The sequence below is a fragment of the Anopheles coluzzii genome, chromosome 2 (assembly GCF_943734685.1).
Source record: "Anopheles coluzzii chromosome 2, AcolN3, whole genome shotgun sequence".
Classification (NCBI taxonomy): Eukaryota; Metazoa; Arthropoda; class Insecta; order Diptera; family Culicidae; genus Anopheles; species Anopheles coluzzii.
This window is the reverse complement of record NC_064670.1, coordinates 52,010,252-52,025,722: the sequence shown is the minus strand read 5'-3', so window position 1 is coordinate 52,025,722 and position 15,471 is coordinate 52,010,252. Positions and strand designations below refer to the sequence as shown.

General features: G+C 43.4%; 1 protein-coding gene across 4 annotated transcripts in view; it reads left to right on the top strand.

Moving 5' to 3' along the window:
* Positions 1–1,105: 1,105 nt before the first annotated feature.
* LOC120948661 (Kv channel-interacting protein 4) overlaps positions 1,106–15,471 on the top strand; it is a 63,272-nt gene continuing 48,906 nt past the window's right edge. Inside the window, exons 1-3 of one of the 4 annotated variants that reach the window (XR_007452110.1) lie at positions 1,106–1,536; positions 1,606–3,309; positions 7,514–7,788. Coding sequence is in view for 2 of the 4 variants with exons in the window: in XM_040365257.2 (XP_040221191.2) it covers positions 7,784–8,303; positions 8,479–8,532 (574 nt within the window). In the remaining 2 variants the exon portion in view is untranslated. The other 3 variants (XR_007452111.1, XM_040365257.2, XM_040365259.2) reach the window with 3 other exon arrangements.

Here is a 15,471-nt window from a genome sequence, read left to right as displayed (position 1 = left end):
TGCTGAAGATGAACTGGAGCTCGGCAGAAAATTCCACGCAAAAGTGGAAATTTTTCGAGCAACTTACGCTGGAAGATCCTGTGCAAGTGACCGCAAGAAGAATACTGCTATCGAACCAAGGTGTGCTGTGTTTGGGCATCATACAGGAGTTTTACAGAATGTATTACTCGAAGGAAACATTTAAGGAAATGTTGAATGGCGTCTGTAAACTGGTCCCAGCCAATACCGCAAATCATGCATTCCAGTCTTTAAAGAAGACAATGTCCGCCACAGGAGAAATCAACGCACCAAGCCATCAATCCAATGAAATGAACATTGTTACGCTGGCAAATCACCACAACGCGAAAGATTTTAAGAATTGCGTAGACAAATTGCAGGAGAAATTGAATGAACCTGACAAAGAAGAGCTGCTCAAAGCACAACTGCACGCCTTGAAAATGTTGTTTAGCAGCGCAACATTAATGGGGCGGTATGAAGAAGCATTGAAAAGCGATGTGTATTATCAATTAAATTTGACTCTCCTAAAGCTGTATCATGACAATTTATTGACAAACAATATTCTGTACGATACAAATGTTATAATGTTGCTGTACCTGCTACGCCAAAACGGTGTCCATGATGTACTGCTTAAGAAGGAGTTTTTAAACGAAACCAGATTAGGTGGCCACGAGAGGATGCGAGTCGTATTGCTAGAGTTACAAAACTTTAGCTAGCCTGCCGTTTGGATGATCGGTTCAGGGGGTGAAAATTATGTAAAAAAATAAGCTAGAACACAGAATAGAAATGGAAATAAATAGATCAAAAGATATCTATAACATGACGCCTTTTTGGAAAAATGCCAATAAATCCGAACATATTGAAATTATAAAAAGATAAATAGTAATGAACATATGGCAATGTTTAAACATAAAACGATAGCGATATTTTAACTGCTCAGACTGCAATATATTGTCTTTCTTTAATCCATGGTCTTTAATTGTTTTAAGCAATAAAGTATAATCGCTACGACCACGACAAGATACGATTAAGCATAGTTGACTTCATCAGACGCGCAAAACACAATAGACGTGTGTTGCTGTTCAGAGCGATCGTTCTAGAGCGCGGCCTAAGCCATTCAGCAACATCCGCTGAATCTGACGACTATGGAAAGGGAGTATTCTACTATGGCGAACGCGTAAACTGTCAAACGGTGTAAACAATCCCAATCAAAACAAACCGCGCTGCGTACGGCAAAGCAACGAATAGAATTTGGATACCGGTCGTTAAATATATCGGTTTTACAATGAAAACGTGTCGTGCTTGTCTGCAGAAGGAAGCAGATGAATATTGTTCGATTTTTAAGAAAATCAACCAGGCGACTCTTGACGAAATGTTTCATTCGCTTACCGGTATAAGAGTTTCCCGAGGTGACGGTTTGCCCGATTGTGTCTGCCAGGAGTGTTCCGATTTTATTGTAATGTGTAACAACTTTCGGAAAAAATGTTTAAAGTCAGACGCACAGCTGCGGGCCCTTCTTCCCATAGAGGATAGCGAGGGGTATGTTGTTTTAGTATATATTTAGTATAATTCTTACGACTGACTTATTCATTGTCTTTCTGTTAACAGGGAACATTTCCAAACCACGCAAGACAGCGAGCGCCAAAGTGTTCAAGAAACGGACTGTTCGGAAGAGAATCCTCTAACAGAAGAGGAATGCCAGCTAGTTATGAAAGATCATGCAGATATATACGAAGAAGATTTATGTTCTGAAACAGAAATTTTGGTAGAACAACTGGATGTAGAAGATGGGAAAAGTATCATAGAACAGACAGCTGACCATGAATCGTACTACGAGCTTTATGATGTTGTAGAGGATGTTGAATTTGGTGAAATAGAAGCGCTTAATGAATGTGAAGATGATGATTCACAGGATGCAATAATAGAACGCATCGAAAGCACACAGGAAACCCATGAATCCTCCGTGGACGACCCGGTAGAAAGTACGGTTCAAGCCACCGAGTTCGTTGTTGAGTGCTGCGGCTGTCCTGGTGTGCAGTTCCCTTCCGCTGACGAGCTGAAGCAACACACCGCCCAAGTGCACGAAAACGAACGAATCCTCACCAACCTACGGCCCTACGAGTGCGACATTTGCTACAAACGCTTCATCAGCCATGCTGCCCTATCCAAGCACCAGGCCGCACCGTATCGCAAGAAAAAGTATAGTTGCCAAACCTGCGGCGCTAGCTTCTGCAGTCGCAGTGCTCTACACGGCCACACCAACAGTGCACACACGCGCGACCGTAAGTACGTGTGCGACGTGTGTCAGAAAGGGTTCTACACCAGCAGTACGATGCTGTCGCACCGGCAGATACACGGCGAAAAGAAGTACGAATGCAGCACGTGCGCGAAAAAGTTTCTGCGCCAGTCGGACCTGCTGAGCCACCAGATGACCCACTCCGACGAGCGACCGTACGGTTGTGGCGAGTGTGAGATGCGTTTTAAGTGCCGTAGCCACCTGCGCGATCATCAAACCGTGCACACGGGCGAACGTACGAAGAAGTGTAGGATTTGCGGGAAAGGATTTGGTACGTACGGCGATCGGCGTGTGCACGAGCTGCGGCACGAAAATGTACATCCCTTCAAGTGTGGCTATTGCAGCAAAACGTACGGCCGGAACTACAAGCTGCAGGTGCACATACGGAAAGAGCACACCAAGGAGCGTCCGTTTGCGTGTAGCGATTGTCCGGAGCGTTTCTTCCAACGGTGGGAAATGTTGGGCCATCAGAGGGTTGTGCACGGCAAGATGGAAGGCATCGAGAGCGTCGAACTGGAGACGGAGTTGCATGATACCTGAAAGCAATAAACATAACTTTTATACTTCACCCATTAGACAAACATCTTACCAGATCGTCTCAATAGCTTTGTGAGAGAAAATCGTAAACTAGGGAGAGAGAGACGGAGAAAAAGCTGCTTCCAAGGGAGCTGCTTGTCAAAACGTGAGAGCTGTGTAAATTTAGCACATGACTATGGTTAAGCAAGACCCGCGTGGCGCAGGGTGCGGAATCTAACGAAACGAGGACTGATCTCACAGAAACCAAGTAATCTACTACGTTGCGTGTGAGCGCTCGCCGATGCTCGGCCCGGCATCCACGGCAGTAGTAGGTGTACCGTGCGCTAGAAGATTACTGGCCCTGTCCACGATGGACACTCACTCACTCGCAACCGTCCGTCGGTGAATCCGTGTACGCACATTGTGTGTTGTCAGTATAGGCCGGGATTTTAGAGCGTTTGCATTGCACCGTGCGCCGGTCGTGCAAGCCGTCCTGTTCGGTAAGGCTTGGCAGCAAGTGGTAGTACACACGGTTTTCTCGCGACGATCGCGCGTACTCTCGAGTGTTTGTTCTACTTCAGTTTGCTCTCCGATCCGAGGGCGGCTATTTGGTTTGGGAAACCAATCACTCCGCACTGTACGGCACGTGCGGTCAATTGTAGCATGTTGTAGTAATACGCGGGTTCAAGCGCAACCAGCATGACGGATGTGTGACGTTATCATTATTTACTACAAGTTGCGATCTTCACGCGGTTTAGTGGTTAAAAAAACACGACTCAAAAACGATAGGAATGCGTACGCATACACGCAGACCGCCGATCGGGTATAATTCGTCATAATTTATGAAGTCTGAAATAGAGTGTATGCGTAAGCTGCGCAGCGATGCGATGATCGTTCGCCGTATAGGTTCGACGGCGTGGCGGAATCTAATTTGAGGTGTGAAAAATCAACACATACAGCCTTAGACGGCTTGTGGCGGGCAGAGAGTGATCGAAGGAAGCAGAATCAAATTTCGTTTCGAACCGGAAAAAGGCAAACATAACCGGGTTGATAAAAAAAATGTATAAAATGGTAGCAATAATCATGCTCACCACCAACCTCAGACGCTCAGCTCGGGACCGAACCACAAAGTTGGTGGTGGTTCCCAGCGTGCGCGCACCGTACCACACGACCTCCAACTGTCCAACGGGCGAACTGTTGGCTGTTGGTTGTTGAGATTTTTCTCCTGCGCTAACGGCAGTTTTTGTGGGAGGTCAAGGGGGGACTAGCAAGAGGTTAGTTGATGTATTTATAGCGTATTGAAAATTTTGTGAACTTTATATTTCTAAATCGGAGGAAGGTTCAGAGACCGTCAGACCGATCGTGGCACAGATGTGCGGCAGGCAGGAAATGGTCCCTTTTGAAGAGGATTAAGCGATAGATCTTTCTCGATCGTTCCGCTATCCGGCGTTGTTTACCGCGTTGATATTCGAAGCTTCCTGTAACTGTAATTAGAGCAAGCACTTGGACATTCAATTTTTTACACAATTTGTTCATGGGAACTATTCTTTTTGCTTGAGAAGTTTTCTCTAATATATGCTTTCTTTTGTGCCATAAATTTTTTTATTGATACATGGGAATTTAAAATGGCGTAGATTTTTGTTTACCGCTTTTACGATTATTCCCTTAAGTGTCGGTGACATGTGATGTGAGCTTCCGATGCCGATGTCTTGGGTGGATATTTACGATTTACGGCGATACCCGCCGTGCGGCACATTAGCACCGTTGACGCAGCTGCTGCCTGCAGGACGGTGACATTGGGCGGAAGATTGCCGGTAGAACATATTCCCCACCGACCATGACCGAGCAACAAGCTGGCGCAAATTTCCAAAACAGGTTCACTGAAATGGGGTTTGCTGAACGCTGCTTAAGCTGTGTGTTTTATAATATTAGACAGCACTTCTCCCGCCGCGTCCCTGAGGAATGAATTATGTTAAACCCCTTTGCCAGGTTGTTGGCCGCGGGTTCAATGGGAGGGAAAACCGACCGCTTCGGCCATCGGTGACGACGGAAACAAAAATGCGTGACCTTGAGCTCTCTTGTCCACACCTTCGCGGACAATTTGTTATTCGTCTTCACCGTTTGTATGTTTCGAATAATAAAGAAGAGTAAAGAGAGGAGTCATAAACTTGAAAATGGTAAGATTGATTCCCGTTTAAAGTTGAAAAAGGATTAATTCAAATTTACTATCCCGCACCCCGGACATTGTAGCATTCCGGCTCTAAAGTGAAATCACAGCATTCAATTGATCGTCATTGCGTGTTCGCTGTCAAGAACAAGCGTTCGAACAAATCGAACCTATCCATCAAACATTCGTAAGCGACTAATCGCAAATAGTCGGCATGTGTACCATCATTTCCGATTGCTTTAAGGCATCAGAAGAGAAAAAAATCGATAGTACGCGCCAAACGCCTGTACGCGATCGATGCCGTCCGTTTCAATCGAATCATTCTGTGCGGGGAATCACACACAGACACACACACACGTCCCATCCACTAGCCTGGTTCCGTTACACGAGCAGAGCATCCGTCAGGCACGACCATCTTCTTGCGCTGCCATCTGTCGACGAAATGCAGATTGCTTGGCAAAGTTGCAATATTTGTCAGGCCCATTAATTACGCCGGGAATGTTCGGTGCGAAAACCGGGCGCACGAATCGTGGACGCTGGCCATTAATAGTCTTGCCCCCACGACCGACCCGCCCGCGCGCGCGAGTTAAGGACCACTTCGATGCTTTGGTTATTTGGCCGGGTTTTTATTCTTTCTTCAGCTTCTTCTTCTTTAATTTGGCCGTGTCTCAAATATATCACCTCGAGTGGAGGGAGGTTGGTAAGAACGGGCTCGGCCGTCCTGGAGGTTTCGAGCGAGCGGAGTCTCTTGGAGGGAGGGAAGCTTCTTCTTGTGCATTTCAGTAGCTGCTGCTGCGGCTGCTGTGCGTTTTGGCCACATGGCACTGCCAGCATCGGTTCGAACGGAACGGTTGTTTAGAGTAGTGTCAGTGTCAGCGGGTAAATTGATTTGTAGAACTCGCTGGCAGTGGCAGTGCGGTTCGATACTACTACACAAACCTGTACCAAGGCGTACGGCGCACAGAACTCCCCGACAAGGTTGGTCTTGCTGGGGGAAACATGCGAAACAGCAAACAGAACCTATATCTCGGATCTGGCAAACATTGTGCCAATTTTCAATGCCAATTTGTGAAAGGATGTTTGCTAAATTTCCGTGTGCATTAATCATTCGGTGATTGTTGTGAGAAACGTTTTTTTTAAACATGCGAAGCAGGAAGGGCTGGGAAATTGCAATATATAACGATTGCTTGTTTTATTGAATCTTGATTGTTTTGTTTTTAGGGCGAGCTAGTGGTCTATTCTATAGACACGCCAGCTGCTACAAAGCCGGACGGGTTCGATTCACTCATTCAAGTTTAATGGTTATTTAAATGGCGGGATTACTTATGCACTTGTGTGACTCAATATGACTTTAAAGCGTCGGTTATTGAAGAGAAGATAATGCGGGGTCAGTATAGAAATTATAGAATTATTTTAAAAAGAGGCTGCTTCAATATGTATCTACGGAGCATCGTATTGTAGAACCGAGGGAACCTTGGAATAGTCTTTGGGACATTTACTCGTCCAAGTTTGTGGTTTTTCTAAAGCTTGTAACTTTGTGTGGCTTTTGTAAGACTCGTTTTTCTTTTTCCCTTTTGAATCCGAATCACATACACTCTTGCAATTTCGAAAAATCCAAGATTCGTTACTGTTACACTTGCTAGCAAATCAATTGGAAAGTGATGATCTCTATCACGGCACTCGATCGCAGTGTTAAATTTGCTGGCTTTACACCAATGTTTTGATGTTGTTTAATTCGATTTTCTTGGAAAATTAATCACAAGCAATGTGTTTCAACTGCCCCGAGTGCTCTGAGTAGATAGGATCTCGAGCACACAGGCACATGATTGCAACAGAAAACAGACATTCGTTGGTGGGTGAGACGATACAGGCCCTATGGTAAAATGATTTACCTCAACTCGGCACAACTTCCGGACAGAGAGTTCTCCAAACCGTCTCTAGTGGGAGGGATGTGGAGTTCATTCGGTTTGACTACTGTGTTTGTTGAAGCAGTTGACTGTCATAACCCGTGTCCATCTGTTCTTAGCCTACGCTCATCTTAGTAACGATTGGCTTGGCGTAGACGACGCTAGACACTAACCTTTCTCAAGCCCTCCGGAACTGTCCTCTCTTACTCCCTTTCTCTTTTGCTCAATCTCTCTCTCTCTCTCCATCTCTTTATCTCTTTGCCCTACTTGTGGAAGATAGAGATGGTTCCTCACCCGGCAAAGGTCCGACACAGCGATGAATGTTTATTTTTGGATGCAATCCAATTATAAACGCACCACACGGGACGAAGCTACGCCGGGCGGGAGGTTTGTGATTTCACGATCGTGGTGACGAGCGAAATGCTACGCCGACTGCCGAGGACGGCGGTGTCCTTGTGTGTGGCGGTGGAGTTGAACTAATGACAACAACAATCATCTCGACCGGCCGACGAGATTGCCGTCACGCCATTGAGATTGACCATCATCGAAGCGGATCGAATCATCGTCGTCGCGGCGGGTGCTAATACTCCAAGAGAATGTTCTCAGCGTTCACTTTTTTGTGTTTCCCAGCCTCAGGTCACTCAGCTCTTGATTGCTGTGCCGTGCGCGCGCGTGTGTGTATGTGTGTGATAAGAATTCGTGTGTGTGAGAGAAAGAGGAAGAAGGTTGTTTAGGTTTTTCGTGAGTGAACCAACAAGTGCGTGTGAGGTTGATTTTTCTTTCGTTGAGTGTGATCAAGTGTGCCACTGGCAGCATTCGATGGTGTGGCGAAGGTGGGCGTTCGTTTGATCGTGTGCTTTGTACGGCTGTGGCGTGAAACACACACACACACATCGAGTCATGCAGCTCGTGAATCGTGGCCATCGCAGCAGCAGTACGGTCAGTGCCGACGGGCACCAGTTGCCATCAACGACCGCGACGGACATTGCACTGATGCGATGGTCTTCGCGCGGATTCACGGCCATCCCGGTTGAGCCGGACGATGCCGCATCCACCGGCGGCAGCAGCAGCAGCAGCAACAGCTCCTCCTCAACCGTGGGCTCCCTCGTGGCCACCTCCCACAATGGGTCGGCTTCGGCTGGCGGTCCCTCGGCTGCCGGCGGTGGTTGTGGGGAAGCGCGAACCATACAGTACCTGACCCTCGATCACGCGGCGGCAGCTGGACAGTGTGGGAGCGGCATGGGAGATGCCGCCAACCGCTGGCGACGAACCGCGCCCCAGCACAAAGGGCCGTGGCGTACGAAACAGCAGCGACACGGGAAGGGGACGTCATCTTCGGCCTCCGCCTCGATACAACCGTCGGTCGCGTCGTCCTCCTCCTGCCTGCGCGACTGTCTGCTGTGCCGATGCTGTCGAAGTGGTCAGTATGCGTTATCGCTCGGTGACGATCAAACGTCCCATTCGATCTTGCCGTTGATCGCGATCGGGCAAGTGCGTGAGCAATCGTGTTGCCTCCTCCTGCCTACTGTGATAGTTTGTTTACAACGGTGTTTGGTTGTTTCTTTCTCTTTTCCGATTTGCCGATGGTGGTGCAGCGAACATGGACGAGCCGAAGGAAGTCAGCGATCCGGAGGAGGGCAATTATGAGTGTAAGTAGATGTGCGGTAGGGTGTAATGTAACAAATCATTAAAATATTTATTTCATAATACCACGAAAATGGTAAAAATGCGGTTGGATGTGCATATGTGCAACACCAAACACACGTGGGGCGTCTGAACGATATTTATATCCTTTAAGCAACGGTTGAATATTGATCAACAAAAATTGCGTTGGAAACAAATTCCCCCAAAAAAAAACTTGAAACACAAGGACAGCTACGACACACACAAAAAAAAAATACAAGCAAAAAGCTGATGTGTGGGTGTCAACCATTCCGTTGACACAATCACACGTCTCCCATCGTTGACATGATTAAGCAATTAAGCATTTTTCCTCCCGGCCGTTAGATCAACCCGCTTGCTCTTGCTCCAACAATCCTTTACCAATGTGAAGAATTTTTTCGACGTTTTACACCAATTTTCTTGGCTGAATGTCTGAAGGAGACGATGTTTTTAAATAATCAGATCTGGCTTGTTGCTTTTTGGGCGGATGGTGTCATCCGTTTGAGACAAACACGATACGATCGGGTGTATGTGTTGCGATTATTTATTAATTACTTGATTTGTTCTAGCTTCTCAGGTCGAAATTTTAATTTATTTATTTTCTCATAATGTATGGAGTAATGAAACGATTTAACATTATTGAATTGACATTTAAAGTATTCTCACATTTAAGTAATTGTTACATTTTCTTAAAACATATCTCCAAAATCAATCTCTTGCTTCTTGTTTCATTCTTGTTATGATGGCAATTAAAATGAATCACACATAATGGAAATCAATTTAATCAGCAATCATATACATTTTTAAAGAAAATATTCCATTGCCAATGCTTGCACAATGAACAAAAAGAAAAACGTCGGAATTGTTGTCTGAAGGTGCCGTCGGGACGGTACAACAAGAACCGTTGCTGAGCATATCGGCACGGCCCGCTTCTGGTACCGCCGATGGCTTATGAATACCGAATCAACCCGAAACTGTGGGACATGGGCAAGCACAAGTAGCAGCTACTACCGTCTCTCTCTCTCTCTCTCTCTCTCTCTCTCTCTCTCTCTCTCTGTCTCTATATCTCTCTCACCCCGTTCTTGCGTTTGGTGGGTTGCCGGTAAACAAATCAAAATGAATTTGTGAAATTTTTTGGTATGAATCTTTGCCAGCTCGTTAAGCCGGGCCGAAATGTAGACCGAACCACGTTGGCGGTTGATTTATGATTGGTGAGTGTGTTTATCGCTCGTGAATTCATAACCGTGAATATTAAATGGGAAGCAGTATCGCGATTGGCGCAGTTTGCTCTTGTTTTTTTTTTTTTTTTGGCAACAAGTGGCAAAACGGTCGACGAAATAGTACCGGAAAGTTAAATGAAATACAAATTATACGCATGTTTGAAAACATTTATCTTGATTGATTGAAATTTATCGATTGTTTGGGATAAGAGTTATGCTCAAAAGCGAGTACACGTGGAAAGATGGCACGGTTGGCGACGACGAATCGGTAGTCCATGATTGTGTTGTCGACTTTTGTTCGTTTATGTTCCCACATTCCATAACTTTCGGCAAGAAGTGATGAAACGCATCTATTGCAGATGACGTGAAAATCTTTGCCAGAAAGGAACCAATACTCTTCGCCGTCGCTTTATGCCCAAATCGATCGAAAGTGTACCAAGTTAGCCCCGATGACATGTGCCGGGCCTGGCCAAATGCAATGGCCAAAATAAGAGTGGCCCGGTTTAAAAAATTTCAGTCACGCTCGCTCTTTGGAGAACTGGCTTTAAATTTTTAACACGCCACGACTGCGAGCTATACTTCTTTTTTTACTTGTGGTAGCAATCTTCACGAGCATTTTCTACGGCTTCACGGGCCAAAAGGAACGTGTGCTGTTTTTTTTGTTGCGTGTGCTGTGCCTTCTTCATTCTATTTGCACCACGCCCAAGCAGCTGCGGGTATGAACGTTCAATTTATCACACATTGCCCACAATTCTTTCAAGGTGGGATTAAAGACAGAAGGTGAATTTCGCAGAAGCAAACTGAACCTATGCAGCAGCCAATCGATAAAGCACATTTTGCCACACATTTGGTAGAATGCAGGAGATGATTTGGTGATTAGTGTTTTTTTTTGTTTTTTTGTTCCACTCTCAAGCACAAGTAGTGATAAATTTCCCTGATTTCCTACGAACCGTCTACTAGTTCTGAAAAATACTGGAATGATTCATTCAATCCCTCGATCGATCATTATTAATGTATTTTTAAATCCATTGCTGCTAAAATCGCAATTAAAAAGCTGTCTTTTAGGAAAAAATAAAAACAAATAAGAAATTGTTGCAAAAAAAAATATGGAAAGAAAGAGCTATACCATTCATTTTGGACATTTGTCTGTTCTGCAAAAAGCTTAGACAAAACCATGCAATATAAAATGTCGTTATTTGTGTATTTTAATTGAAAAAAAGTAATTAAATTGCAGAACTTTAAATATCGTATACAGAGTTTCTCAGTTTTTTTTTTGTTTGTTTTCCAAGGATTTGTGAATGTTTTCCGATTTTTTCAGGATTTGGCCCACGATTTTTGTTTGTGTTTCCCAACACTTGTAACAACAAACAACGGTCCTTGTAACAGCATAGGAAACAAATTATCTTTGAAAAAGAAAAAAACTGCCTGCGAAATACGCTTATTCTGATGAAGCTGAAATGAATCAAACTCATCCAACGACCACAGCGTTTGCGAAATGTCCCTAACCAGTCATTTCAATCCGAATAGCCACAGCTGTAATGTGCCGTAGTTCCGTGCCACAACTCGCTTCCACCTAATGTACATGAGATGATTCAATTTTGATTTGATTTTCCGATCGTTCCATCGAGACTTCCTGGCAAAAGTACACTTTGGACTAACGCTTCACACTCAACTGTTTGAGTGTGTGTGTGTGTGTGTGTGTGTGTGTGTGTGTGTGTGTGTGTGTGTGTGTGTGTGTGTGCGTATATTACAAAAGCCGTAAATGGTCAATACAAGCATGGAACGTGGTGAGTTATCTCACGTTTTTCCTGTGTGACAGAAGCAATAACGGTAGCGGCAGGGAAACAGTGTGGTTTGCTGGATAAATATTTATTTAGCTATCACACTGAGTACGGCTATGAGTGGTCATGATGCGACCATGATCTGTTTGCCATTTTTCGTTGTTCTACACACGTCTACCACACACGAAATCAATTGTTCGGAAAATACGTTTTGAGAAGTAACTTTTTTTGGGTTTACGTCAAACGAAATGGTTTTTTACGTAAAAAGTACTTTGGCATTGTTTAGAAACTTAACTTTAACTATATTATTTGAGGTCAAATGCTACAAAGGTCAAAGGTCGATTAGGAATGTTTTCAGTGGAGCCGCCCAGTACTTGATCTCAGTTCGCGAATAGTTGTGTTGCTCGGATTGATTGTAATATGTCGTGAAATCGTACGGTCTAATAATATATTAATCAAAGTATTATTTGCAAATGGTTGTGTTGCTCGGATTGATTGTAATATGTTGTGAAATCGTACGGTCTAATAATATATTAATCAAAGGATCCAATCTTTTGTGGTCCTAGCCTTACATACACAGGACTGACTATCTTTCAACAGGTACAAGCATTTGTTTTGTAATTCGTAATTCTTTAAGTGACATTTAACCAAGTTTTACAGCGTAAACTGTAAGAATAAATACACGATGTGCACGATAAATTTGACAATTACGGTTTGTCTCATAATCAGGCGTATTCTATTCATATAATTGAGTCGTCCCATCGTCGAGTTGATGAATTTTGTGTGTTCATTTGTATGGAAAAGTGCATTTTGCAGTTAATTTTCTAGACACGAATCGAATCGAGTTCAAAATAGAATACGCCTGAGTAAGTGATTGCCTTGACATATCAACACAAGCGATACGTCAATTGAAAGCTAACATTGTATACTAACAAGACATTTTTTTTTCATTGAATTTCATGAAATATGTTTAACCGGCATGTGGCCTAATGTGGAAACACGGATCACGTGCATTATGATGATACACGCCGGAAAGAAGCACTGGCACATCATTGTGTATGCTATGTGTTCCCTGAAAATCACGAAAACGATTCGTAACGCCCATCAGACGATCGGAATGTGCTCGTATCGACGCTTTCCTGACTAATCTGCAAGAAAAGTACTACAAAATGTGTGCGATTGAAGTGCGTTTTAGCTAAATGGGACGTGTTTTCACTGTATTTTTACGATCAGTGCCTCAAACTCTATTCAGATAGCTGTCGAAAGCTTCTGTAAACTGTATTATAGCCATAGATTAGGAAAGAAACCAATGGCAGGTTGTATGCGTGGCAGTAGGACACGAAGCTTTACCACGTGGCAGCCAAATGCTAAACCACCACATTTGATCTCCCAACTTCCCAGCACTTAAACTTTTTGTCTATTTTGTTTTTGGCGAAGTTGAAGAAGATATTGAAAGATCGTCCAGCACAATAACGCGTAATTATGCACAAAAAATAAATAAAAAAATAGTCCTTTCCAGCTACGTGGTTGAAAAGGCTTGCTCCAGGTTCCGGGGCCAGATAGAGGCTGTAATCGATGTCGAGGGCGGATGTTTTGATCAATTTATGTAGCATTCCTCAAATACGGGAATTTCGTGTAAGAAATGCAGAGCATTTACTACCGTTAGAATGCTTTGGGCTTGGGAGCAATCCAACAAACATGTTCAAACACGAAAAAACACGGCCTGTCAAAAGATTGCAAACAAAGAATTGTGTTATCCATCCAGCGATCATTCATCAAAGGCTGCTAAACTTCCCCTTACCTCTATGAAAAAGTGTGTTTGACAGGTATGTTCTAGCAGGCGTATGGGCTGTGAAAACGCGGCTAATAAAAAAATAATTTCCACATTACAACTGTTTCTTATCAGCTACATAAAGGACTGAGCATACGATCGAACGCATTAACGATTGTTTAATTGTAAACCTAAGCTCGAATTAACGAATTAAAGCGCAATAAACTGCTGCATTGAAACGCTGCGCCTAATGGCTCTGTAATCGTACCATCAGCGTTAATAGTTATGAGTGCGTCGAAAACACACGCAAACCGCTACTTCGAACTGTGGTCTACTTTTCTAAACAAAAAACCCTGAACGAAGCGAGAGAAACATGTACCGACCGACTACCACCTATTTACACCGACCCTCCTCCAGTAGTTCGGGTACTTTTTGCTTACCAATCGCTGCGCAAGTGTATTCATATATTCCTTAGTGTCGGGTCTATTTTTGGACAACCACTCTCCGCATTGATAGTTTTGCTTCACTTTCTACTATTTCCATAACAAAAGGAGTCGCAATTAGAAAAGTTGTTCCGAACTTTCAGATTGCTTTCATAACACTCTCACCCAAACACACACCCCACCCACCCGCACAAGCTGTTCGATTTCGTTTCTCGCTGTCTCTATTATCATCCGCCGGCACCACACTTGCAAAAGGTTAATATTTATGTTTATTGTTGTTCGTTGGCCATTTCGTTTTGCCCTCGCCATCGTCGGCGGAACGTGTTCAGGCGTGTCGATGAGTGGAATTTTCATATTTACTATTTACTCACAGGCTTAACGCTTCCGACCAAAGAGGTAACGTGGTTTCCGCTGTGGTGTTTATGAATGGCTAATACCTATCGGTGTTTTCATACGCTTCTACTGCTTCGCTGTTGTTTCGCTTTACACCATCGTTGTGTGTGTGTGTGTGTAGCATTGTAAGGGGTTGTTCTCTTGCTGTGTTCTCACCCTCCTTTACCTCTGCTTTTGTCTGCCCCAGTTGTTCATATGACCACTGTTGACTGGGTTTCACGTTTGGCCAGCTGCACGGTCATGTTGACTTTACTTCGGCACGCAAAATCCGGCAAACAGAAGCACACAACAGTTGAGGCGTGCTTTTGTTCATAAGCGGATCACTTTCAACAGTAGTTCGTTTTGATGCTTGTTTTTCATCAAACAAACAGCTCAATCGTAGGGCGGTAGTGTGAATGGATTTCATGCGAGAGCTTACTTTGTGTGCCTATGTAGGAATGTCTCTGTAATGTATGAATTGTAGAAATTCTTACAGAAGTGTGAAGTATGAATATTGTAACGACAAAAATATTACATTATTTAATACTTCCTTACTAAGAATTAACTTTTTTTCTATTGGAAATGATGACGTCATTGCCGGAATACTTGTATAATTTTTAAGTTTTTGAATTTTTATCATGATTGAAGTGTATAATTTATGATTATTGTTTTGCCATTTTTATGAGCTAGTCTTATATTTTAAAAAGTATCGCTTTTATCTTCAACATAATCTTTTCTAAGCTGTAACCAGAACGAAACACAAACGGAAACTCTTGTGCTGGAGTGTGCTATTTTTGTTTTCTACCATCATCACGCTCCATTATAAGCTGCTACCAATAACGATGGAAATGGTGTTTCAAGCATGCCAAAAAGTAGCGTTCGTTTTTGCATTTTTTTCAATACTAATCCTATTGGTGTTTAGATTTTGTGCACCAATAAATCACAGGATTGTGTCAATTGTTGATAATCTGGCGCATGAATGGTTTCCATTTCCGATTCCAAGTTTTGAACGTGCATGTTTCGGTTTCCATTTATAAACACGTGCAATAATATCATGTTCATTTGTTCAAGTTTGTTTGTAATCGGCAAAACAACGCAAAAATGTTGTATCAGCTAATAAAATATATTTTATTTTTCAAAATTACTGATACTTCATGCTTCGTATGTCTATTTCGACCAAAATGTTGTCTTATTTTTTACATTGTTTTTGTTGTGTTTATTTATCATACTTCAACTCTGTTACAAAGCGTATATTATAGTTCATATGACGCTTTTTAAAACGTTAAGTTTTAAGTTCGAGTTTGATTGTGATCTGCATGAAAATTATTATTAATTGTGG